Below are 27,191 nucleotides of genomic sequence, written 5' to 3' on the forward strand. Positions count from 1 at the left end.
GTCTGGAACTGGAGCAGTGAGTGAACATCTGAACGTTCGGTGCCTGGTTGATTCCTGTCCACGTGCGTATGCTTGCGTGTGGATGTGTGTGTTTGTGTGTGTGCATGTGTGCGCAGGGCACACGCTTATGTGCCAGGGTCTGGGGAGGTGGCTGGGGCATTGGGGTTTGACTCCCCAGGGTCTCCAGGGTGAACTCAGAGTTGTGGGTCAGCTGCCCCAGGGACTCTGGGCAACTGAGTCAGAGAGAGCACAGACAGAAGTGGAATGGGGATTACTGGGGAGTCTGAATCCCCGATTTCTCAGAACCAGAAGACTCATACATGTCGTTGTTTCTATGCCCTTGTTTTCATGATTAAAAAAAAATCTCTGGAGGTGATGGAATTCCAGTTGAGCTGTTTCAAATCCTAGAAGATGATTCTGTGAAAATGCTGCACTCAATATGTCAGCAAATTTGGAAAACTCAGCAGTGGCCACAGGACTGCAAAAGGTCAGTTTTCATTCCAATCCCAAAGGAAGGCAATGCCAAAGAATGCTCAAACTACTGCACAATTGCAGTCATCTCACATGCTAGTAAAGTAATGCACAAAATTCTCCAAGCCAGGCTTCAGCAATACGCGAACCGTGAACTTCCAGATGTTCAAGCTGGTTTTAGAAAAGACAGAGGAACAAGAGATCAAATTGTTAACATCCACTGGATCATCGAAAAAGCAAGTGAGTTCCATAAAAACATCTATTTCTGCTTTATTGACTATGCCAAAGCCTTTGACTGTGTGGATCACAATAAACTATGGAAAATTCTGAAAGAGATGGGAATTCCAGACCACCTGACCTGCCTCTTGAGAAACCTGTATACAGGTCAGGAAGCAACAGTTAGAACTGGACATGAAACAACAGACTGGTTCCAAATAGGAAAAGGAGTATTTCAAGGCTGTATATTGTCACCCTGCTTATTTAACTTATATGCAGAGTACATCATGAGAAACGCCGAGCTGGATGAAGCACAAGCTGGAATCAAGATTGCTGGGAGAAATATCAATAATCTCAGATATGCAGATGACACCACCTTTATGGCAGAAAGTGAAGAACTAAAGAGCCTCTTGATAAAAGTGAAAGAGGAGAGTGAAAAGTTTGGTTTAAAGCTCAATATTCAGAAAACTAAGATCATGGCATCTGGTCCCATCACTTCATGGGAAATAGATGGGGAAACAGTGGAAACAGTGCGAGACTTTATTTTTCTGGGCTCCAAAATCACTGCAGATGGTGATTGCAGCCATGAAATTAAAAGATGCTTACTCCTTGGAAGGAAAGTTATGACCAACCTAGACAGCATATTAAAAAGCAGAGACATTTTGTCAACAAAGGTCCACCGAATCAAAGCTATGTTTTTTCCAGTGGTCATGTATGGATGTGAGACTTGGACTATAAAGAAAGCTGAGCACTGAAGAATTGATGCTTTTGAACTGTGGTGTTGGAGAAGACTCTTGAGGGTCCCTTGAACTGCAAGGAGATCCAACCAGTCCATTCTAAAGGAGAGCAGTCCTGGGTGTTCATTGGAAGGACTGATGTTGAAGCTGAGACTCCAATACTTTGGCCACCTGATGTGAAGAGCTGACTCATTTGAAAAGACCCTGATGCTGGGAAAGATTGAGGGCAGGAGGAGAAGGTGACGACAGAGGATTAGATGGTTGGATGCCAACTCGATGGACATGGGTTTGGGTAAACTCCAGGAGTTGGTTATGGACAGGGAGGCCTGGCGTGCTGCGGTTCATGGGGTCGCAAAAAATCGGACATGACTGAGCAACTGAACTGAACTGAATTCTCTCTGCTAACCCTAACCCTAACTGCTAACATCTCTCTGTGACCCTATGTTTCTGTGTGCCTGACCATCTCTTCTCTCTTTAGATCTGTCTTTCTTTAAATCTCACACTTTGTGTCTTTCTCCCTGGCTTTGTTTCTCTGTCTGTCTGTCTGGTTCTTTCTCTCTGTCTTCCAGTCTCTCTCTGTGGCTCCCTCTGTGTATGTGTGTGTGTCCATTTCTACTTGCTTTCTTCTGGGTTTGCATCTTTCTGTCTCTTAATTTCTGACTCCGCACCTCCCGACTTCCTTATTCTATTGCCTCTTTCTCTCTCTCTTTTCCCTTTCCTCTCTTTCTCTACTCCTCGCTCTCTGTGGGTTCCTCTCTGCCCCTGTCTCTCTTTTCGTACGTCTGTCACCTTCTCTCTGATTCTATCTGGATCCTTAACTCTGTTTTTTCCTGTCTCCCAGTTTTGATTCTCTGTTTCTCCTGGATCCTCTCAGTGGCTGCCTGTTTCTCCTTTGTCTGTGTGTTCGTCTGTCTGTTTGTCCATCTGTGTGTGTGTGTCTCCTCTCTAAGTCTCTCTGCATCTCTGTGTATCTCCGAGGCTCTGTGTGTGTGTGTCTCTCTCTGACTCACACTCTCTCTCACACTGTTTGTCTCTGTTTTCCTGTCTCCAGGTCCTCGTATCTCCCTGCTGCTCCATCTCTCCCCGCCTGTTCTGGCACTTTCCCCTGCAAGGTGCCAACTTCTCGCTCCCTGAGTTTCCCCAGACAGGCAGGGTGTGGGGGAGCCCTGGCCAGTTTGGGCCTCTGCCTGAGCCTGGCTGTCAGGGAGAATAAGGCTACTTCAGGCCCCGAGTTAGGGGTACCCCGCCCCTTCTCCAGGGCAGGGCGTCTCTGACGCGGTTGCTGGGAGCCCAGCCGCAGCCTGGTGTCTGGCCGTGTCTGGGTGATGGGTCCTCCGATGGGAGCCCAGCCCAGAGCATGAGGGGAGGGCAATCCCTCTACCCCGGGGGGAGGCTGGGGGAGCCCGGGCTCCACTCAGAAGCTGGGCATTTGGCTGCCCAGCCCCCACCCCGCCCTGCCCGGGTGGAGCAGCTGTATAAAACCAGCTGTTTCTAAAACCAGAGTGCGGACGAGGAAGGAGGGACCAGGACTTTAGACCCAGTGGTGTCTTTCTCCAGGACCCAGGATTTGGGGCCCCCAGCCCCTCCTCCCTCAGACCCAGGGGTCCAGGACCCCAGCCTTTCCTGCCTTGGATCCAAGAGTTCAGGACCCTAATGCTCTCCTCCTTCGGACCTAAATGTCCAGTCTCCCAGAATTCCTTGCAGGGAGAGATGACCAAGGCTGGAAACAGCCAAGCCAAGAGCTGAAAGACAAGGACAGATAAAATGGGCACTTGCACAGGAGGCTGGGGCTGACAGTGGCAGGACCACCCCCTGCTCCCCTCACTAACAGCCATCTCTCCCAGAATCCGCCACTCCAATGGTGGCCCTTGGGTCCCTGCCCTGGGTCCACAGTGACCCTCCCAAGATTTCCATCATCATCGAAAAACTCAGGGTGTGGTTTACAGAACACAGGACGGAAAGAGTGAAAGCGGGGAGACCATAAGGCCGAAGCAGAGAAAAGGCAGTGGGAAGGACATGTGCTCACTGGAGGGACATCTCCTTTGCCCCCAGCTCCTGGTGGGGCTGGGCTCTCAGCTGGGCGATGCCTGGCACACAGAAATGACTCAGCCCGGGCCCTGCCCTTGAGGAGATGCCAATCTGGTGGAGAAGACAGCTGTATAAACAGAGGATCACAGACCAGTTCGAGCAAGGATGCACAAACCCAGCAGGAGAGTCAGGGAGGGCTTCCTGGAGGAGGTGATATCCTGGAGGAGCTGAGTCCTTGAGTGTGGAGGAGTTAGTCAGGGTAAGGGGGCTGGGGGTTGAAAGATGGAACAAGAAGGGCATCCGAGGCAAAGAACATCCTAGACAGTCAGGAAAGTACCTGAGAGTTGATGTTGCGGAAGCTGAAAGGGTGAAGCACAGGGCTGGCTACATAACACAGTCCACCCTGGGCAGGGCTTTGAATGCCAGCTTCAGAGGCTGGGACTTTGTCCTGGGTGCTGGGGAGCCAGGGGAGGGCTGGGGGCAGGAGAGGGACAGGGTCCGCTCTGGGTGCCTGTGAGGGACACAGGGAATGGAGAGACTAGGGGTGTTTGGCCAGGGGGTATACGTGGCGGGTTCACCTCAGGATCTTCTCTGGGAGGAAGAGAGCGTGGAATGTGAGCTGGGATGCAGGCAGCAGCTGCGGGTCTGGAGGAGCATCGGGGACCTGCAGAGCTGGGGGAGCAGAGGCCAGAGGGGAAGCCCTGAGGGTGGCTCAGAGAGGGAGGCAGACAGAGGTGTGGGGGCGGACAGACTGACCCTTTTTGTCTGAGCTCCTTGTTTGTTTTTTGCATATTTTTTAGTTAGAAATCTAGCATTCTACTCATACGAAGTCAAACAAGTGGAATCAAAATGTCATAAATTTTTTAGTTAGGTAAAAATTCATAAGCTTTCTAAAATACATATATTATACATATTATTTATATATGAATGCAAAAACTTTTCTATTGCATAAATGCTTGAGAAACAACATAAAAAAAAAAGAGAAGAGACGGAGAAGTTGGAAAACAAACTAAATGAGATGGGAGCACTGAGTAAGAAATAGAAAAAGTGAAACAAACTAGATAAAAGTAAATGATCATCATCTAGTCCAGTTGTTCTTAAACAAGACTGCTCATTAGAAACATATTTCGTGAGCTCCTTCTTTAAAAAAAATTTTTTAAATGTTAATAGTTCGGTCACACTGCAGGGCATGTGGGATCTTAGTGGGTCTTAGTGCCCCTGTGCCCCCTGCATTGGCAGCTCAGAGTCTTAACCACTGAACCAGCAGGGAAGTCCTCTTTCTGAGCTCCTTCTGACAATATTTGCCTCCCTTCAGAACTAGGGAGGGTGCTGGGCCTAGGGAGTCAGCTTGAAGAAGTCTGTGAAGAAGCATTTTGTTAAATGCTTTAGTCCAGGCGAATGACTTCTCTGCAAGGGGTCCTGGGTGGGAGGGAAGTGCTTTAGGAGAATTTAGACACTGAGAGTCAGAGGAGAAAGGAAGAGAGGGAGGAGGAGGGGAGGGAAGAGGAAGAAGAGGAGTGTAGGGAAGGAGGGAAGGGAGGCGGGGAGGGAGGAGGGGAGGGAGGGGAGGAGGGGGAAGAGAGGAGGGGAGGGATGCTGGTTAGCCTGACCACCCTATTTAATACAGAAAGCTGTCCCACTCTGGGTCTCCTGGATCTCACTGCCCTCTAATGCTCTTTTTTCCCCACAGCATATACTTCTATATAAAGCATAACTTGTCCATGGAGTCTCTTTCCTGTATAACCTGCCTCTCCCTTGTTGGAATGCGAGCTGCTCACAGACAGTGGCCTTTGCGTTGTTGATGACTCCGTTTCCTTGGGTCTGGACTGGTACCTGTTGTGTAGCAGGTGTTGGATGGAGAAATACGGGGTGAATGAGTGAGTGAGACTGGGATGGAGAGTCAGAACGCTGGGTGGAGGCAGCAAAGAGGAAGAAGACGGAATTCCCTGGTGGCCCAGGGGTTAGGCCTTCATGCTTTCACAGCCAAGGGCTGGGGTTCCATCCGTGGTTGGGCAACTACAATGCTGCATCCCACAAGCCTCTGGGTGCTGTCAAAGAAAGAAAAATAAAAAACGGAAGAGAAAGAAGAGGAGGAAAAGGGGGAGGGGACAGGAGGGAAAGGAGGGAAGGAGAGGAGGGAAAGGGAGAGGGAGGGGTAAGGAGGAGGGCAGAGGAGGAGGAGGGAGATGGGGGGAGATGGGGGGAGATGGGAACATGAGGGGTTGAGGGGGAGAAAGCCCAGAGCTGAGGACCCCCCAGCTACCCGCAGCTCTGGAGGGATGGGAGGAGGTGTTCCCAGGAAGGTGGGACCCTGGGCAAGGCTTCCCAGAATGAGTGAGGATCTGAATCCGGAAGCATGTGGCCTTCTAGGAGTTCCGGGCCTAGGTCCCAGCGCTCTGAGCTCAGCCCTGGACAGGCTGCAGTTGGTTCCGCTGGCCATTCCTCCCACTCAGCTGCGTTCTGGGAAACACCTAGGCCTCCAGATTCTGCCGAAATCCTGGGAGAGGGAGGGGAGGGCAGAGGGAAGGGGATGATGGCCACAGGTCCGCCCTCCACCCTTGGGAGAAGCTGGGGGACCTCTGAGGCCTGAGGAGAGGGCCGCCCAGTCAGGCTGTAACCCTCCCTCCAGCTGCAGACATCCGCACCCCCCTGCCCCCCCATCCCCACCCCCCACCGCCCCCGCCCAGCTACAGGGCCAGGCTTCCCAGGTCAGCAGCTCTCTCCTCTTCCAGGAAAACAAGAGAGGAGTCTCATCTTGAGAGATGGAGACTGAGGCATGGGAGGAGCTGGTTCCTGGTCAGAGGGATGCAGCCCGGGGACAGCAGAGGCCGGTGGACAGGAGGCCTGTCCACCCGGGGGGAGGACTGGAGGGAGAAGGGGCTGGGGGCCTGGACCCCCGCTCTGAGGGAGGAGGGGCTGAGGGAGGAGGACTCTTGGGTCTGAGGGGGGAGGGCGCTGGGGGTCGGGACCCCTGGGACTGAGGGAGGAGGCATTGAGGATCTGCACTCCTGCGTGCTGAAGAGGAGTCCTGGACCCCTGGCCCTTTGAGTCCATCACCTTCTGAGCTCTGACAGAGCTGTTGGAGCCGGGTCACTCTGAACATATGACTTTGGTTCTGTGCCTCCCTGGCTCCCTTCCCGAGCAATGTTCCCACTGTCCACGTTGAGTCCTGCCCGTGCCTCCACACACACCAGGGCCTGAAGAGCCTCCCAGGAGAGAAACACAATGATCGGAGTCAGAAGACAGGATGATGGGGACCAGGAGGGACTGCCTGGGCCCCCCAGGTGGGAGCCGGCCACTTACGTGTTCTTGAGTCCCTGAGCCTCTCTTTCTGCATCTGTAAAATGGGAACATCTCAAGTTGTCCCCCATGCTTCCCTCATGCCTCAGGGGTAAAAAATCCACCTGCAATACTAGAGATGCAAGAGACGCAGGTTCCATCCAACCCTGGAGAAGGAAATGGCAATGCACTCCAGTATTCTTGCCTGGAGAATTCCATGGACAGAGGAGCCTGGCAGGCTACAGTCTATGGGGTTGCAAACAGCCAGACATGACTGAGTACGCACACGCGAGTTGTCCCTCACTGACAGCCCTACAGGTTAGGAGAGCGTATGGAATTGGAAGTGAGTTTTAGCTGTTCCTGAGCCAGCCACAGCTGAGTGGCTGCATGACTGCCTCAGGCTGCAACAGGTGGGCCCCCGACCTTCCCCTGGCAACCTCAGCACAGACCTGGGGATCAGACCAGATGACGGAAGGCACCCAAAGCTCAGACCCAGAAACTTGCTCTAATGTCTGCTCTTACCATCCATCCAAGCATCCTACAGAGTGGTCTAGGGGCCTCAGAGTGTCCACTGTGTGCATTTGCTAAAAATACAGATTTCTGGGCCTTGCTCCAATATATTCTGACTCAGTGAGCTCAGGACCCCGCAAATGACTCAAACATATGCCCCATAGAGTCCCTTGGACTGCAAGGAGATCCAACCAGTCCATCCTAAAGGAAATCAACCCTGAATATTCATTGGAAGGACTGATGCTAAAGCTGAAGCTCCAATACTTGGGCCAACTGGTGGAAAGAGCTGACTCATAGGAAAAGACCCTGATGCTGGGAAAGATAGAACACAGGAGGAGAAGGGGGCGACAGAGGATGAGATGGTTGGATGGCATCGCCGACTCAATGGACATGAGTTTGAGCAAAGACAATGAAGGACAGGGAAGCCTGGTGTGCGGCAGTCCACAGGGTTGGAACGAGTCTGACGTGACTTAGTGACTGAACAACAAAACATCAGGGTGTTCCCTGGTGACCTAATGGTTAGGATTCCAGGCTCTCACTTTGTGACCTGGGTTCAATCCCTGGTTGGGGAATTGAGATCGTGTAAGCTGTGCAGTGTGGCAAAAAAAAAACACAAAAAAAACAAAAAAACCCTACAGGGTTCTTAGACTGTGTGAACTTTGAGAACCATCTGACTAGGGAAAAAATGATTTCTGAAGTGGCATTACCTCTGCACCCTCCCCAGGCTCCTGTTTCATGCTTAGCATTGATCTATGTGCTTACCCTCATTTAACTGCTTTGAAAACCTTTTGAAGCAAGTATTATAATCCTCATTTTACTAATAAAGAAACTAAGGTCTTGATACACTCAATGTTCTGCAGACAGCTGGAGGTCCCAAGCCCAGAAACTGCCTTAAATGAGCTCCCAAACTCACGGATAATTTGTTATTTACAGGAAATAGTTGCACAAGATTGCTTTCTGGGCCTGTGAGTAATTTGCTTCATCCTGGCTCGGATGGTAAAGAATCTGCCTGCAATGCGGGAGACCTGGGTTCCATCCCTGGATCGGGAAGATCCCCTGGAGTAAGAAATGGCAACGCACTCCAGTATTCTTGCTTGGAGAATCCCATGGACAGAGGAGCCTGGTGGGCTGCAGTCCATGGGGTCACACAGAGTTGAACACAACTGAGCCACTAAGCACAGCACACTCACTCACTCGTCAAACACTGTTACCGAGGCCTCCTGTGGGACAGAGCATGGAAGAGCAATAGGTTGGAGGGAACCTGTATTCTTTTTTTTAGAAACAATTATTTAATTTTGGCTGTGCTGGGTCTTCCTTGCTGCGAGCTTTTCCCTAGTTGCAGTGAGCCAGGACTACTTTTCACTGTGGTCCTCAGGCTTCTCACTGCCGTCATTCTCTTAGTGCGGAGCGAGGGCCCTAGGCCCACAGGTTCAGTAGTTGTGGCTCATGGGCTTAGTTGCTCGGAGGCCTGTGGAATCTTCCCGGATCGGGACTCGAACCTGTGTCCCCTGCATTGGCAGGGGGACTCAACCACTAGACCACCAGGGAAGTCTGTCTTTTTAAGAAAAAAAAAAAAATTAAAAAGGGAAGGAAAATCTTTATTTTAAATTAATGAATTCGTTTCTGGTTGCACGGGGTCTTTGTTGCTATGCGTGGGCTGTTCTCTAGCTGGGGCGAGCGGCGGCTGTGCCCTAGTCCGGGTCCTGGGCTTCTCACTGCGGCGCGTCTCTTGTTGGGCAGTACAGGCTGTAGGCGACCAGCTTCAGGACTTGCAGCATGCTGGAGGAACCTGTATTCTAAGCCCACATCCGACTGATATGTATGGGTTTGGAAAAGTGATTTGTTCACTCATAGCCTCAGTTTCCCGCCTCGGACATCATTTTGGAGTGCAGTTTCATGAGAGGGTTGAGTCCCCAGGTATCCTGAGGTGGCTGGTGGCCTCCCACCCCAGAGTCCTCACCCCCTGTACCTGTGAGTGTGACTGGGGTGACTGGTAGCCCCCCCACCCCAGAGTCCTCACCCCCTGTACCTGTGAGTGTGACCTCAGGTGGGAAAAGTCTTTGTGAGTGTGATGAGGTTAAGTAGTTTTACCTGAGATCACCCCTACCTAAATCCAATGCCGGAATCCTTACAAGAGTGAGGCACATACGTTAATGCATGTATATGAAATCTAGAAAAATGGCACAGATGAACCTATTTCCAAGGCAGAAATAGAGACGCAGACATAGAGAAAGGACATATGGACACGGGGGGAGGGGAGGGTGGGACGAATTGGGAGAGTAGCATGGAGATACAGACACTACCACGTGTGAAACAGATAGCTAGAGGGAAGCTGCTGTTATAGCACAGGGGGCTCAGCCTGGGGCTCTGTGATGCCCTAGAGGGGTGGGATGGGGGGAGGAGTAGAGGGAGGTTCAAGAGGGAGGGGATATGTGTATTCATACAGCTAATTCACGTTGTTGTACAGCAGAAACTGACACAACATCGTAAAGCAGTTATACTCCAATAAAAAAGAATTATCGTATCTTAATGTGTAATATATGGACTCTAGAAATACAGACGGACCTTATGCAGGGCAGGAAATGAGACGCCGACGTAGAGAACAGACTTGCGGACACAACAGGGAAGGAGAAGGTGGGATGAGTTGAGAGAGTGGTATTAACATATATGCACTACCGTGTTTAAAACAGGGAGCTGTGTAACACAGGGAGCTCAGCCTGGGGCTCTGTGATGCCCTAGCGGGGTGGGATGGGGGTGCTGGCGGAGGGGGCTCAAGAGGGAGGGGATATATGTATTCATACAGCTGATCCACGTTGTTGTAGAGCAGAAACTGACACAACATTGAAAGCAACTATATTCCAGTAATAAAATTTTAAAAACAATGAGTGACCAAATTAAAAAAAAAAAAAAGAGTAAGGCTGAGGGAGATTAGTAAATAGGAGATGCAAAGGAGAAGGTGATGTGGAGACAGAGGTAGAAATTGGAGGGATGTGTCTGTCAGCCAAGCGTATTCATTTTCCAGGACTTCTGTATAGCTTACCGCAACCTTTTGGCTAAAAACAAGAGAAAGTTGCTGCCCCATAGATCTTGAGGCTGGAAGGCTGAGGTCAAGGTTTTCGTCAGGTTGTGACTCTGAACTGTGAACTATGGTGTTGGAGAAGACTCTTGAGAGTCCCTTGGACTGCAAGGAGATCCAACCAGTCCATCCTAAAGGAAATCAGTCCTGAATATTCATTTGAAGGGCTGATGCTGAAGCTGAAGCTCCAATATTTTGGCCACCTTTGATGTGAAAAACTGACTCATTGGAAAAGACCCTGATGCTGGGAAAGACTGAAGGCAGGAGTACAGGGGGCCAGAGAATGAGATAGTTGGATGACATCACCATCCAATTGGATGGACGTGAGTCTGAGCAAGCTCCGGGAGTTGGTGTTGGACAGGGAAGCCTGTCGTGCTGGGTCCATGGGGTCGCAGAGTCAGACATGACTGAGCGACTGAGCTGAACTGTGACTCTGAAGGCTCTGAGTCTTTTTGGGCCTTCTTCTTGAGTTTTTGGTGGTTTGCTGGCAACCTCTGTCTCCCTCGTTTTGTAGAAGCATCACCCAAATCTCATCTTCACATGACGTTCACCCTGCGTGTGCATCTATGTGCTGGTTCCCCTTTTCCTAAGGACATCTGGTCATACTAAGGGCTGACCAGACTTCATGATGACCTCAGCTTAACTGAAATGACTATATAGGCAACAACCTCATATCCAAATAAGGTCACATTCAGAGGTGCTGGATGGTTAGAACTTCAACTTAAGAATTTGGAGGAGCGGGGCTTACAATTCATCGCATCAAGGATTGCTGGGAACCACTAGAAAGGAGGAGGAAGTCTCAAACGGATCTCCCTGAGAACTATCAGGAAGAACCCCTCCCCACCCCACACACACCTTGATTTCAGACTTCTAGGCCCCAGAGCTGTGAGAGAATACATTTCTGTGGTTTGAACCCACCCGGCTTGTGGTCATGAGTTACAACAGTCCTAGCAGACCAACACATCAGCGTGATGCCTGGCCTGCAGTAAACCAGGAACTGGTCTTTGCCCTGGAGAAGCTCACGGGGATCGTCCTCTTCTCAGGCAGCAGGGACCAGAATGGGTTACAGGAAAGGTGTCCCCTTGCTTCCCTCCCCAGGTCTGAGGAGTCACAGTAAATTCTGCTGAAGGATTTGCCCCTGTGTTGACTGCCAAAGGGTGGGGCCAGAGGAAGGAAGGCTGTGGGGAGGAGGGGGAAGGGCCACGTCATTGTGGTCTGGACCTCAGAGGGCTGAAAAGGCAAGAGGGAGAACAGGCTTGTCTCCAGCAAGTCGAAATAGCCATACCGTGGAGGGTGCCGCGATACATGCCAAGTCCGCATGGGATACATACGTATCCACTTCATATTCAACGTTGTTGTTCAGTCACTCAGTGACTCTTTGCGACCCCATGGACTGCAGCACATCAGGCTTTTCCATCCTTCACCATCTCCCTGAGTTTGCTCAGATTCATGTCTACTGAGTCTATGATGCCATCCAAGTATCTCATCCTCTGCCGCCCCCTTCGCCTCCTGCCCTGAATCTTTCCCAACATCAGGGTCTTTTCCAATGAGTCAGCTCTTCACATCAGGTGGCCGAAGTATTGGAGCTTCAGCTTCAGCATCAGTCCTTCCAATGAATATTCAGGATTGATTGCCTTTAGGATTGACTGGTTTTATCTCCTTGCAGTCCAAGGGAATCTCAACAGTCATCTCCAGTACCACCGTTTGAAAGCATCAATTCTTCAGCACTCGGCCTTCTTTATGGTCTCTCACGTCCGTATATGACATTAGCTCCAGCAAAACATCGACCTCAGTTATAATAGCTTCCATATTAAAGAAGAGAAAAACTGAAGTTCAAAAAAGTGGGGATGAGGTCTCTAGGGTCATACAAGTACTAACAGAGCCAAGGTTTGAATGCAGCTCTTCCAGAATCCCAAGCACAGGTGCTGTCTGGACTGTGGTATGCTGATAAACGTTAACAGCCAGCTCTCAAGGGAAAAAAGTAGGTCTGTGTATAAATATGTATGTTTACGATAAATTTTACTGATTATAAATGATATGTAGCAGATACTCTGGGGCTTCCCTGGTGGCTCAGTGGTAAAGAATCCACCTGCCAGTGCGGGAGACTCGGGTTCGATCCCTGGGCTGGGAAGATCCCTTGGAGGAGGGCACGGTAACCCACTCCAGTATTCTTGCCTGGAGAATCCCATGGACAGAGGAGCCTGGTGAGCTAATAGTCCTTGGGGTCAAAAAACAGTTGGACACGACTTAGCAACTAAACAAAAACAACAACAAAGCAGACAGCTTACAAATCAGACTTCAACACACAACACTCTACTGTAAATTCCATACCATGGTGGTTTCTGGGCAACTTGCTACTTCTTACAACCGATGATGTGAGTGTCTGTTGGTATCTTTGTTTATGTTAATAAGAGGGAAACGTGAAACACGTGAAACACGGAATATGGATGTTGAAACTTCAAGAGTCCATCGAAATGTAACAAAGTAATTAGGAAGGGCTGAATCTGAGAATTTGTTACCTTTGTTTTGACTATCACTTATTCATTGTAAGTTTATAGGACTGATTTCTTTTTTAAAAAACATTTAATTTTTAAAAATTATTTATTGGCAGCACTGGGTCTTAGTCGCGGCGCCCAGGATCTCCGATCTTCCTGGAGGCATGCGTGCAGGATCTTTAGTTGCTGCATGTGAGATCTAGTTCCCTAAGCTGGGGTTGAACCCCAGGTTCCTGGCGTTGGGAGCAAGGAGTCTTAGCCATGGGACCACCAGAGATGTCTCTACAGGATTGATTTCTAATAGTGGCTCATAAAATTCCTGAAATGTTAACGGCTGTCTGGAAGCCATCATGAGCCATCTCAACATATGGCCGGTGTTGCCCCCTCTCATATATGAGTGGGTGGGTGGGAGGGGGACAGACACAGGTGGCCGTCATGTCAGAGTCCCAGGAGTCATGCGCCCTGGCTACTTTGAGGCTTGGGAGACGGAGGCCAGTTCCAGCCCCTGGAAATAGTCTTGACAACAGAGGACCCTTGTCCACAATGGCCTCTCTGCCTCGGGTGCTGTCCAGCTGCCCCAGGTCACTGGTGATTGTGCTTGGAACTCGGCTATTTCTGTCTGTGGTGCTGGTGTTTCTCCCAACCTCCAGGTGTGTGGATGGGGCGGGGATGGGGAAGGATAAGAAAGTATTTTCAGGGACTCGACTGAATGCCTGTATCCACTCACCCCGTGTCATCCGTTCAGCTGCGGAAGATGCTAAAACTCACTGCCCTTTACATTCGCTGCTCCAGGAATGCTTCTTCCACCCCTTCCTCCCTTCTCCAGCCCTCTGTCCCTCCCTCTCTTTTTTTCTCTCTCCCTTTTTCTTTCCTCCATCTCCTCTCCCTCACTCCTTCGCTTCTCTCTCCATCTCTCACCTCTCTCCCCTCTCCCTCCTTTTTCCTCTCTCAGTAAAATTTTCACAGAAATGTAATATACACACAGGCCATTGCGCATGTCATAAATGTTCCACTTATTCAATATTCTTGAGAGTCCCTTGGACTGCAAGGAGATCCAACCAGTCCATCCTAAAGCAGATCAGTCCTGGGTGTTCATTGGAAGGACTGATGCTAATGCTGAAACTCCAATATTTTGGCCACCTCATGCGAAGAGCTGACTCATTGGAAAAGACCCTGATGCTGGAAAAGATTGAGGGCAGGAGGAGAAAGGAACGACAGAGGATGAGATGGTTGGACAGCATTACCGACTCAATGGACATGGGTTTGGGTGGACTCCGGGAGTTGGTGATGGACAGGGAGGCCTGGCGTGCTGCTGTTCATAGGGTCACAAAGAGCCAGACATGACTGAGCGACTGAATTGAACTGAACTGATTCAACATTCACAATTTCAACACCTCTGAAGAACCAGCACCCAGAGAAGCAGAATGTTCCCAGTGCCCCCTTCCAGACATCCTACACACACACACACACACACACACACACACTGTGGTCCCCTTTGCCTGGCAAAGCAATAAAGCTACTCTTTTCTGCTTCACCCCAAACTCTGTCTCCAACATTTTACTTGGCACCTGTTTGCAGAAGCCCATCCCTACAGTTCAGTTCTGACGCGGTCTAGAGTCCACATTGGGTTCCATCAGGTTAAGAAGGGCTCAGTCCCCTCAAGACTGCTCTCTCCCCCACTTCACATGCTGATCCCAACTCCAGATAGTCACCTGTGCTTCTGACTGACTATAAACCAGAGTTTCCTGTGGCATCTCCTCTCTGGGTTTATTAATTTGCTAGAGCAGCTCAGGGAACTCTGGACACCCATTTATTCACGACATTACTGGGTTATTACAGAGGATATGAATCAACGGCTAGAGACACATAGGGTGAGGTCTGAACAAAAGGTCTTCTGTGCTGTTAAACAACACAAATCCAACTGAGTGATTTAAAGATCAAACTGGCTTGCTCAAACAACTCATGAATCAGACAGCATCCCATCTAGCAAATGGAAAGGAACTTCACTGAGCCGCAGGAAAGGAAAGGTTTTTAAAGGTGGAGGTAGTGGGCAAGGAGGTGGGGATTATTAGCAAAGAATGCATTGTTTCAGGCAAGGTCAACCCCTGTGCCAGGCAAAGTACCCTGCCTAACTTGTTGTCTGACCACTTTGTTTTGAAATAAATCAATCTGCAAAAGGACTTGGTGTTTTCCCTTGCTTTCTGCAAAAGATCACTCACAAATTGCCCTTCATTGTGTAATGTGCATTCTTAATGCACTGGCAAAAGAAAGAACTCAAAATGAGTATCACCTGGTCTTGTTATCAAACGTCCTTCACCCACTCCACTGTTTTTCCTCCATCATCTTCTCTCCCTTCATGTCACCCCTAAAGTTTTTGCATTTTCAATGCAAAGAAGTTTACCCATCTCATTTGCACTCTTGACTCCTAGAAAAGCATTTTAATTTCCAAGAAATGTAAACTCTTCAATGCCCAACTAAGATGTGGCTATGGAAAATAAGGAACAACTAATAAAGTCAAGAGGCTTCCCTGGTGGCTCAGTGGTAAAGAATCCACTTGCCAGTGCTGGAGACGAGGGCTCCATCCCTGCCTGGAGAAGGAAATGGCAACCCACTCCAGTGTTCTTGTCTGGGAAATCCCCTGGACAGAGAAGCCTGGCATGCCACAGCCCATGGGGTCACAAAAGAGTCAGACATGACTTAGCGACTAAATCACAACAATAAAGACGAGACAGCAAACTAGGAGGCTTGAAAGAGAATAAGTGCTTCCAAAGGGGCCGCCAGGGCAGGGAACTCTTACTATCCCCACCCACTGGCCTTGGTTGCAATACAATAGCACCTGTTGAATATCCTCTCCAGTATTCTTTTAATTGGAGTATGATTGCTTTACAATACTGTGCTAATTTCTGCTGTACAACAACATGAACTAGCTATTTTTGTTCAGTCACTAAGTCGTGTCCGACTCTTTGCAACCCCATGGACTGCAGCATGCCAGGCTTCCCTGTCCATCACTATCTCCCGGAGTTTGCTCAAACTCATGTCCATTGAGTTGGTGATGCCATCCACCCATCTCATCCTCTGTCTCCCCCTTCTCCTCCTGCCCTCATTCTTTTCCAGCAGCAGGATCTTTTCCAATGAGTCTTCTGTTTGCATCAGGTGGGCAAAGTATTGGAGGTTGAGTTTCAGCATCCATCCTTCCAATGAATATTCAGGGTTGATTTCCTTTAGGATTGACTGGTTTGATCTCCTTGCTTTCCAAGGGACTCTCAAGAGTCTTCTCCAGCATTGCAATTTGAAAGCATCAATTCTTTGGCGCCCAGCCTTCTTTATGGTCCAACTCTCATACCTGTACATGACTACTGGAAAAAAACACAGCTTTGACTATATGAACCTTTGTCGTCAAAGTGACGTATAGAATACTAACCACGAAGTTGGCTCAGCTGGTAAAGAATATGCCTGCAATGTGGGAGACCTGAGTTTGATCCCTGGGTTGGGAAGATCCCCTGGAGAAGGGAGCTGCTACCCACTCCAGTATTCTGGCCTGGAGAATTGCATGGGCTGTATAGTCCTTGGGGTTGCAAAGAGTAGGACACGACTGAGTGACTTCTAGACCTGATTGAGTCTAAAATTCCAAAATAAAACTTTGGCGCTGTCCTCTTTAGGAAGGATGGGTCTACTTCTATTTGAGGACAAGAATACATAAAGATGCTGGGTAGACAAAAGGGTAGGATGAGGTATAGACTGGCAGCTTCCCGCTCAATATTCATGCCTCTTCCTTGTGGCCAGATGTGGGTAAAAATTCATCTGCCTAAAACAATAGGTTTTTCAGCCATCCTTTCAGTTCAGTCGCTCAGTTGTGTCCGACTCTGCGACCCCATGAATCCCAGCACGCCAGGCCTCCCTGTCCATCACCAACTCCTGGAGTTCACTCAAACTCATGTCCATCGAGTCGCTGATGCCATCCAGCCATCTCATCCTCTGTCGTCCCCTTCTCCTCTTGCCCCAAATCCCTCCCAGCATCAGAGTCTTTTCCAATGAGTCAACTCTTCACATGAGATGCCCAAAGTACTGGAGTTTCAGCTTCAGCATCAGTCCTTCCAAAGAACACCCAGGACTGATCTCCTTTAGAATGGACTGGTTGGATCTCCTTGCAGTCCAAGGGACTCTCAAGAGTCTTCTCCAACACCACAGTTCAAAAGCATCAATTCTTCGGCGCTCAGCCTTCTTCACAGTCCAACTCTCACATCCATTCATGACCACTGGAAAAACCATAGCCTTGACTAGACAGACCTTTGTTGGCAAAGTAATGTCTCTGCTTTTGAATATGCTGTCTAGGTTGGTCATAACTTTCCTTCCAAGGAGTAAGCATCTTTTAATTTCATGGCTGCAGTCACCATCTGCAGTGATTTTGGAGCCCCAAAAATAAAGTCTAACACTGTTTCCACTGTTTCACCATCTATTTCCCCTGAAGTGATGGGACCAGATACCATGATCTTAGTTTTCTGAATGTTGAGCTTTAAGCCAACTTTTTCACTCTCCTCCTTCACTTTCATCAAGAGGCTTTTTAGTTCTTCTTCACTTTCTGCCATTAAGGGTGGTGTCATCTGCATATCTGAGATTATTGATATTTCTCCCAGCAATCTTGATTCCAGCTTGTGCTTCATCCAGCCCAGCATTTCTCATGATGTTCTCTGCATATAAATTAAATGAGCAGGGTGACAATATACAGCCTTGACATATTCCTTTTCCTATTTGGAACCAGTCTGTTGTTCCATGTCCAATTCTAACTGTTGCTTCCTGACCTGCATATAGGTTTCTCAAGATCAGGTGGTCTGGTATTCCCATCTCTTTCAGAATTTTCCAGTTTCTTGTGATCCACACAAAGGCTTTGGCATAGTAAATAAAGCAGAAATAGATGTTTTTCTGGAACTCTCTTGCTTTTTCCATGATCCAGCGGATGTGGGCAATTTGATCTCTGGTTCCTCTGCCTTCTCTAAAACCAGCTTGATCATCTGGAAGTTCATGGTTCACATATTGCTGAAGCCTGGCTTGGAGAATTTTGAGCATTACTTTACTAGCGTGTGAGATGACTGCAATTGTGCGGTAGTTTGAGCATTCCTTCCAAGCAATGAGATGCAACTGTTGTATCACATCAATTCATAATTAGGACGGGGAGAGCTGAGGAGTCAGAAGGCAGCAGCAGTAAACAATCCGGGCATGACTCGGTTTGGTGTGGTGTCACTCAGTTTGTCCCAATGGGTAATGAAAACTAACTCGTTAGGAACCAAGCGCCACCTGGTGGCTCCTAAGACACAAAGCAGGGAAATATGAGTCGCCTCACCCTCAGTTCTCTGAAGCTGAAGCTCCAAAACTTTGGCCACCTGATGTGAAGAGCCCACTCATTGGAAAAGATCTTGATGCTGGGAGAGATTGAAGGCAAAAGGAGAAGGAGGTGACAGAGGATGAGATGGTTAGATAACATCACTGACTCAATGGATATGAATCTGAGCCAAGTCTGGGAGATAGTGAACGACAGAGGAGCCTGGCATGCTGCAGTCCATGGGGTCGCAAAGAGTTGGACACAACTTAGCGATTGAATAACAAGCACAGCACTCTGACTTCATTGGGAGAGAATGTTTAGGAGAGTTAAATTATTTTCCATGGGAGCTTCTAGAGTGAATCTCTAAGTGCATCTGAACGAGAAACTTTTTTTTTTCTTTCTCTTTATGGTTTATCACAGAATAGTGCAATACAATAAGACCTTGTTTATCCAAGGAACTTTTTTTTTTAAAGTAATCTAGGAAGTCCCCTTCATTCCAGAATGTACATTCCAGAGACTGGAGATCTCTCAAGCATCTCATCCCACCCTAAGAGTTACCACGGCTACAAGATAAGAGAGAACCTAGGTAAATGTTTTATAACCTGGGGACGCTGTGGATTGTTCAACTGTGTTTTCCCCCCTCACATTCCCATCTCATGCCCCTCCAGGTGGCAAATACCATCCAGGTAACTGTTTCCCAAAAGCTGATTTACAGCCGATGCTGCTCCATCAAAATTGCCTGGGGGGGGTATTTTTTTTTTAACTAATTAATTACGTTATTTATTTTTGGCTGTGCTGGAACTTCCTTCCTGCATGGACTTGTCCCTACTCACGGAGAGCGGGGGCTACTCTCTAGGTGTGGTAGCAGGCTTCTCATCGCTTTGGCTTCTCTTGTTGAGGAGCACAGGCTCTAAGACCCATGGGCTTCAGGCGTTGCAGCTCCCGGGTTCTAGAGCACAGGCTCAATAGTTGTGGCGCACGGGCTTAGTTGCTCCTGGCCTGTGGGATCTTCCCGGACCAGGGACTGAACCCCTGTCTCCTATACTGTCGGGTGGATTTTTTACCACCAGGGAAAGCCGGGGAGGTACTTTTAAAAAATACAGGTTAGGGACTTCCCTGGCAGTCCAGTGATTAAGATCTTGCAGTTCCACTACAGAGGGCATGGGTTCAACCCTGGTCAGGGAACTAAGATCCCATATGACTCATGTCCTGACCAAAAGATAAAAACCAATAAAGCAGACTAATTAGAAACCCGAAGGATCAAAAGACAGCAAAAGTGAAACAGCTCTGGTGTGACCTGATGATGGTACTCACGTCACCTTGCTTTGTCCCAAGAGCAGATGAAAACTCAGAACTCAGTTTCCACCTAGGCTTCCCTGGTGGCTCAGCCGGTAAAGACTCTGCCTGCAATGTGGGAGACCTGGGTTCATTTCCTGGGTTGGCAAGATCCCCTGGAGAAGGGAAAGGCCACACACTCCAGTATTCTGGCCTGGAGAATTGCATGGACTGTATAGTCCATGGGGTCACAAAGAGTCGGACACGGCTGAGCGACCTTCACTCACTCCCACCTAGTGCTTGCTTGGAGCTAGGACACATGATTGAGGTTTTGCTAAATGTCACTAAGAGAGCCTCAGGAGAACCTTACAGTCTCCGTCAGCTTCTCCAGAGTGAGTTTTCAGGGACCTCCAGAATAAATAACCTTCCAAGAAATCCCAATATCCTTACCTGGAATGTATTTCAGGAGACCGGCCCTTACCTCACCCGAAAACTTACTGTTACTAGACAGATGAAAATTATTATTATACACTTTATGGCGATCTGTGACTTTTTTTTCTTCTGTCTGTGCTGTGTGGTATGTAGGATCTCAGGTCCCCGACCAGGGATCGAACCCTCACCCCCAGCAGTAGAAGCCTGAAGTCTTAACCACTGGACTGCCAGAGAAGTCCTTGTGATCAGTGATCTTTGATGTTGCAATTGAAAAGAAAATTATGACTTGCTGAAGTCTCAGGTGATGGTTAGTATTTTTTTTAGTGAAAAATCATTTTTAATTGAAGTATAGTTGATTTACAATATTATTTCAGGTATACAGCAAAGTGATTTAGTTATATTTATACATAATTTCTTCAGATAAGCAAAAAACATATTTCAATCTCAAGGTATGTAAATTGCTTTTTAAGGTATAATACCGTTGCACACTTAACCCACTACAGTATAATGTAAACATAACTTTTTTTTTTTTGCCATGATAGCAGGATCTTAGTTCCCTGACCAGGTATTAAAACCAGGGCCATGGCAATGAAAGCGCCTAGTTCTAACCAACCACTGGACCACCAAATAACTCCCCAAGCATAACTTTTATATGCACTTGGAAGTCAAAACTTTTATGTGATTCACTTTATTGCAATATTGTCTTTATTGTTGTGATCTGGAAAAAACCTGCAATATCTCTGAGGTATTCCCTGTACTCTGCTTATTAGCCTTTCTTTGGGTTCACAATATTTTTTAGTCATTCTATTTTTGCTCTTTACTTTTGCCCTTGACTGGTTTGGAAGACACACATCCTGCTTCTACTCTGTTAATGGTTAAACATGCATTCTTTAAAAAAAAAATTTTTTTTTTTTTACTGAAGTAGAACTGATTTACAATGTTGCATTAATTTCTGCTGTACAGCAAAGTGATTCAGTTATACATACAGATACAGTCTTTTTCATATTCTTTTCTACTATGGTTTATCACAGGGTATTGAATAGAGGTCCCTGTGCTATACAGTAGGCCCTTGTTTATCCACTCTGTATATAAAAGTTTCTGAGTAGTACTCAGTTATCTAAAAATGCTGCTGCTGCTGCTAAGTCGCTTCAGTCATATCCAACTCTGTGCAACCCCATAGACGGCAGCCCAACAGGCTCCCCTGTCCCTGGGATTCTCCAGGCAAGAACACTGGAGTGGGTTGCCATTTCCTTCTCCAATGCAGGAAAGTGAAAAGTGAAGTTGCTCAGTTGTGTCCGACTCTTCATGACCCCATGGGTTGCAGCCTACTAGGCTCCTCTGTCCATGGGATTTTCCAGGCAAGAGTACTGGAGTGGGGTGCCACTGCCTTCTCTGCATCTAATAATGAGATAGCAAGAACTGTGAGACGTTTTATGTCATCACCATTATCATTGCCTAAGTATTCATCATGCAGAATATCATGTGCAAGACTGGAAGTGGACAGACTATCCTTACATAGGCCTAAGATGGGTGATATTTAGTATAAAATTAATGTGTTAGTTTTCTGATTTATAACTTTGCTTCTCTTTCATTGTTGGAGAAACTGCGAATCAGCCTATCACCATAGGTGTTTTTTGTTTGTTTTGTTTTGACCACACTTCCTGGCTTGTGGGGTGTTACAGGGATTGAACCCAGGCTCTCAACAGTAAGAGTGTAAGAATCCTAACCACTGGATTGCCAGGGAATTTCCCCTTATGACTTTAATAACATTTTCTTTTCTCTAGTATATAAAACATAAAAAATACGGAGTTAGTCAACTGTTTATGTTATTGGTAAAGCTTCTGGTCAACAGAAATCTATTAGTAGTTAAGTTCTGAGGGAATCAAGTTATATATGGATTCCCAAATGCATAGGGGATCAGCACCTCTAAACCCTGCACTGTTCAAAGGTCAACTGCACTAGCTTTTTTAAAAAAAATAACTATTTATTGGCTTTTCTGGGTCTTCATGGCTTTGCATGGCTTCATGACATGACTAAGTGACTGAGCATGCAGGCAGGAGGTCAGGAAGATGGAGCCTTCAGGAGGACTGGTGAGGTAGAAATTGATTTATTCAAATGGGAAAACAGACTTATAGAACTTGACACTTTATCTAAAGTCAGACAAACTAGTGGAAAAACTGACATAAAAAGCTAGGATTCATTTGATTTCAAGCGCTTACAAACACATGTGTACACTGGCTGCCTCACACACACATAAACATATATTTACGGCAGTTCAGTTCAGTTGCCCAGTCGTGTCTGACTCTTTGCGACCCCATGGACTGCAGCACGCCAGCCCTCCCTGTCCATCACCAACTCCCGGAGTCTACTCAAACTCATGTACACCAAGTTGGCAATGCCATCCAACCATCTCATCCTCTGTCGTCCCCTTCTCCCGTCTTCAATCTTTCCTAGCATCAGGGTCTTTTCAAATGAGTCAGCTCTTTGCATCAGGTGGCCAAAGTATTGGAGTTTCTGCTTCAACATCAGTCCTTCCACTGAATATTGAGGACTGATTTCCTTTAGAATGGACTGGCTGGATCTCCCTGCAGTCCAAGGGACCCTCAAGAGTCTTCTCCAACAACACAGTTCAAAAGCATCAATTCTTCAGCACTCAGCTTTCTTTATAGTCCAATTCTCACATCCATACATGACTACTGGAAAAATCATAGCCTTGACTAGACGGACCTTTGTTGATTTTAACAATTCGTGGATCTAAGTGGCAGCTATACTGCAGAACATTTTGCTATTCTTTCAATTTTTCTGTATGCTTGAAATTCTTCAGTCTAAAACGTTGGGAAAGAAAGTACCCCAGTGCTCAGTATACACCCAAATATCTGTCCACCTGAGGTCTCTATGCTCCAACCCTCTCAGCCTTTCCTAAGGATACCCACACAGCTCTGCACCCTGCACTTGACTGTTGCCCCCATTCACGGTTCTCCAGACATCTCTTTTCATCGGGACCACTAGGCCCTCTGAAGCTCAAACCCCAACAATGGGTATTCCAATGAATGACCCCCAAGCCCTATTCTCAACAACAGCACCCAGACGGGTCCCTTGATCACTGGCTCTTCCATTGCCTGTCTCCACTGTCTGGGGGCTGGGGGCTTAGGGACTAGGAGGTGCGAGCTGGAGCTGACCTGTCACTGTCTCTGGTGTCTTCCTCAACCCCGCTCCCCAAGACTGATGCCGGCCCAAACCACCCACAACACCCTTCAAACTCCGAGGATGCCTTAAACAATAATCATCCATGAGTACCCACCACACACCACATCTCAAGCCACAGAATTTCCACTACGAGGGATTCTAAAAGCCACTCGCAGAAATCTCAAGTAACGTCAAAGACCAATTCCGCGACCTTAAGCTCGGGGAAGCCAAGCTTCTGACAGTTCCGTTTCCGCTGACGTGAGTGGCAGGTCTCTGCTGTCACTCACATTCCAGGCCACTTTGGAAGGGAGTGATGGTTTCTGACGCCTGGAGGGAACTAGCGCCGTGCAATATGGCCACGTCAACGCCCTTCTGTTTTGATGGGAGCTGCCATCTTGGCTTGTGCGTTGCCGTTCTGGATCACGTGACCTACTGAGAGCTGAGTTGGACACTGGGGCTGACCAGGCCGGCAACGCGCCAATCCAAGCGATTCTTTCTCTTTGACGTTTTTCATTTTGGGCACTTCCATCTAGCATTTCAGCAGCCAAATAAATAAATATTACAAAAGAAAAATCTTAAAAAAGAGAGGGAGTACTATCCTAAGACCTACCACTTTATCTCCTTCTCTTTCACCTGCTGGGTCTTCAGTGATGAACTCAATTGTTTTAGTCTTTTTCTACAGGCATTAGAGAACTTCAGTCTTAAATTTGACCAACCTAAAGGACTGTGGTTGTTTGGTCCCAAGATCTGATAACCACGTGCAAGTTTACATAGTGGGGGGCCTGATTCTGAACCTGGTCGTATGATTTTCAAATATAATGAAGGCTCTGTTGTTGCTTTACATGGTATATTTGTTTTTTTCGCCTTTTTGGATTCAGGAAACCTCATTGTGGCTTTCTTGGCTAAAACTCTTATTGAGACTAGGCTTCTCCTTTTCAGTTTGCAGATGTTCTTCAGTATCTGGTCTTCTTTCTTTCCCAATACCACACTCTCAAAAGACTGGCATCATGAAGACCTTGTGGCTTGTAGGAAAATATTTTTATTATTGCTGCTGCTGCTAAAATGCTTCAGTCGTGTCGGACTCTGTGCGACCCCATAGACGGCAGCCCACCAGGCTCCTCCGTCCATGGGGTTTTCCAGGCAAGAGTACTGGAGTGGGGTGCCATCGCCTTCTCCGATTTTTTTTTTTTTTTTAAGTAGGAGATTCTAATTGAGGTATTTGGGAGTGAAGGATCGTGATGTCTGCAATTTACTAATAGTTCAGCCAAAAGTAAATTGGAGAGAAGACAGAGGGAGATGGATAGATACATGATAGCTAGAAGATATACACAAAGCAAAATGGCAAAATTTAACATTTATTGAATTTATGTGATAGTATAAGGATGTCCATGGTATTATGAGTTTCTATATATGTAAGAACATTCTTATAATAAGAAACTTGTGAGAAGCTACTGGTGACTGGTTTTGGATGATATGTAACTGATTTGGAAGTGATTTGCTTTTTGTGCAGCAGGAAGTTGGAGAAGAAAGTAGAGTTTCTATTTATTATATCTCAGATCACTGTAGAAATGTTCTCAGCATTCATCCAATAAGAACCCATTTTGTACCCATCTCTGGAAAGAACCAGTTTCCTGTTTAGTATCCTGAAATTAAAACCTTTGAGGAAGAAAATAATTTGATGCTATTTGGAGTTTGTTGACCTAATTGTATACATAGATTGTTTTCATCAAATTTGGAAGTTTTTCTTTTCTTTTTTTTTGCCACACTGGGTGGCTTGCAGGATCTTAGCTCTTCAACTAAAGACTGAACCCAGGCCCTCAGCAGTGAAAGTGCAGAGTCCTAACCACTGCGAATTCCCTTTGTCATTATTTCTTCAGATGTTCTTTATGCCCACTATTGTCTCTCCCCTGCTTCTAGGACTTCCATTATGTATATGTCAGTATGCTTGAGAGTGTACCATGAATTTCTGAGGCTCTGTTTACTTTTTCTTTTTCACTTTTTTCTCTTTGACTTTTCCCTGTTTATCACACTGGATAATCTTTATTGACTGATCTTCATGTTTACCTATTCTGTCTTCTACAACTGAAATCTGCTGTGAAGCCCCTCTAGTAAATTCTCTCTCTCTTTTTTCATCATCTCTTTGTTGATATTCTGCATTTCATGCAACATCATTATCATACTTTCCTTCAGTTTTTCAGAGATGGTTTCTTTTAGTTCCTTGACTATATTTGTAATAGCTGATTTAATGTCTTTGTGTAGTAAATCTAATATATGAGACTGCTCAGTAACAATGTCTATGGATTACTTTTTTCCTGTGTAAAGGTAAAAAGTAATACTTTCCTGTGCTTTGTGTATCACAACTTTCTATTGAAGCTAGACATTTTATTATTACTATTTTTGGCCACACTGTGCATTATGTGGAATCTTTAGTTCCCCAACTTAAGTTCCCCAACTAGAGATTGAACCTATCCATGCCCCTTGCATTGGGAGGCGGAGTCTTAACTGGAGGAGAAGATCCTGAATACAATTGAATAATTGCCCTAGTAAACCATTCAAAATTTTGATGTGTCCCCAAATTATGTCTATCCAACTTCACTTTCATCAACTGTTTCAAAGAAAAAACAATCACAAAGCATCAAGATAATACTAACACCTATACAGAATTGTATTCATTTGATTATTTGTCTGCCTTCTTAGTGAAGCTGAAAGCTTCTATATGGTTAAGTCAGTGTCTTCTAAATCTTTCCATTGTCATCAAGATACATTCCAGTATCTTGAGTGTATGTGTCACGTGCTAGACATCCATATATCCTTGCTTTGAATAAGTGAATAACCAGATTATGTGAAGAAAAGAGAAACTGTTGTGAATGGGCTATTAGTTGTTTGGGGTTTTTTCTTTTCACCATTTAAGAGCAGAATCTTGGTGCTTGGAGATCTCGAAGCAACAATATCAGGGGGCTCAGGGAGGGATAACATGCAGCTAGAAAGGTGGTAGTGTGCTGCCTCCAGAGGTGAGACTTAGAAAAAACACTATAGATTGTAAGGAGAGAACTGGTGAAGTAAAACAAAATGAAGGTGCTTGCTAGAAGCCGGACGGTTTGAGCGGCTTTTGCCTCAGGAGAGAAGCTGTGGCAGTTTCTGAGGGTGTGAGTATGCTTCACTCGCTGGTGGTGTCTATGCAGGAGAAGGACCATATAAACACTGGCCCCAGTCACGAGTCCCATGAACACAGCATCTGGGAAAGTCATGATAATGGTGTATTTTGCAGCACTAGACATTTCAGGATTTTTCAAAGAACACAGCCCATAATCCCGTAGCTTGATTGAATTGTGAGTATGCTGAGAAGCCTCTAAATTTATAGGGACAAAGACATTTATCAGCAGGTTGGAGATCCAACAAAGGAAGCAGGAAGAAAGGATGTTCTTCCAAGCTCTGTCCTTGAGCCTCATCCACCCACCAGTTCTGGGGCTGATGGTGATTTCCCGAAAACTGCTCAAGAGGCAAGTGGTGCAGAGAGAAAGACTTTGGGCTAGTCTATGGATGTAATAGACAAGTTTACACCCCGTGTTGCCCAGGATGTGTGTCATTCCCCAGATAAAAATCATCTGGGGGATCCCCTTGAAGAGAAGAACCAAAAAGTTGGCCACTGCCATGTTGGTGATAATCAAGTGTATGGGCTTCAGGGTACAGCCAGTGCAGGATGTAGAACCATAAGTTGAGAGAAGAAAGGTGTTTCCCAGGACCCCAAGCCCCGTCTGGACCAGGAAGAGTAGCCTCAGGATCGAGTCACCAAAAATCATTCTCATGAGATCATGGGAGGAAGCAGCTCAGAAAAGAACCTGAGGGTCATGAAGTTAGAACTCAGAGTGATAGCACTAATCACAGATCTGCTCCACTATTCCCAGTTCTGATAGGGAGTCTTGGGCCCTTAGGAACTCCCTTTCTGAGGATAGAGATTAAAGATGGCCACTCAGAGTGGCCATCTTGGCATATGTCTGCTTATGCTCACACAGCCATGCAAAATGGTTCATTATTTAGTCCATTACCCAAATCCTTCAGTGTATGTGTTGAGGTCATAAGCGCCAAGGTATAAACTCTTATATTTCATTACAAAAACTCTTCTTAAACATCTACTATATGCCAGGACAGGTTGTCGGTGCACAGATATA

At 47.0% G+C, this 27,191-nt stretch overlaps 1 protein-coding gene across 4 annotated transcripts in view; it reads right to left on the minus strand.

Annotated features, from left to right (window-relative positions):
- Positions 1–309: 309 nt before the first annotated feature.
- Positions 310–27,191, minus strand: part of LOC133229687 (zinc finger protein OZF-like) — a 59,301-nt gene continuing 32,419 nt past the window's right edge. Inside the window, exons 6-9 of one of the 4 annotated variants that reach the window (XR_009730619.1) lie at positions 6,756–6,898; positions 6,510–6,658; positions 4,031–5,949; positions 310–642 (exon numbers count right to left, since the gene is read on the minus strand). Coding sequence is in view for 1 of the 4 variants with exons in the window: in XM_061386374.1 (XP_061242358.1) it covers positions 638–642 (5 nt within the window). In the remaining 3 variants the exon portion in view is untranslated. The other 3 variants (XR_009730620.1, XM_061386374.1, XR_009730621.1) reach the window with 3 other exon arrangements.

Source organism: Bos javanicus, chromosome 18 (genome assembly GCF_032452875.1).
Source record: "Bos javanicus breed banteng chromosome 18, ARS-OSU_banteng_1.0, whole genome shotgun sequence".
Classification (NCBI taxonomy): Eukaryota; Metazoa; Chordata; class Mammalia; order Artiodactyla; family Bovidae; genus Bos; species Bos javanicus.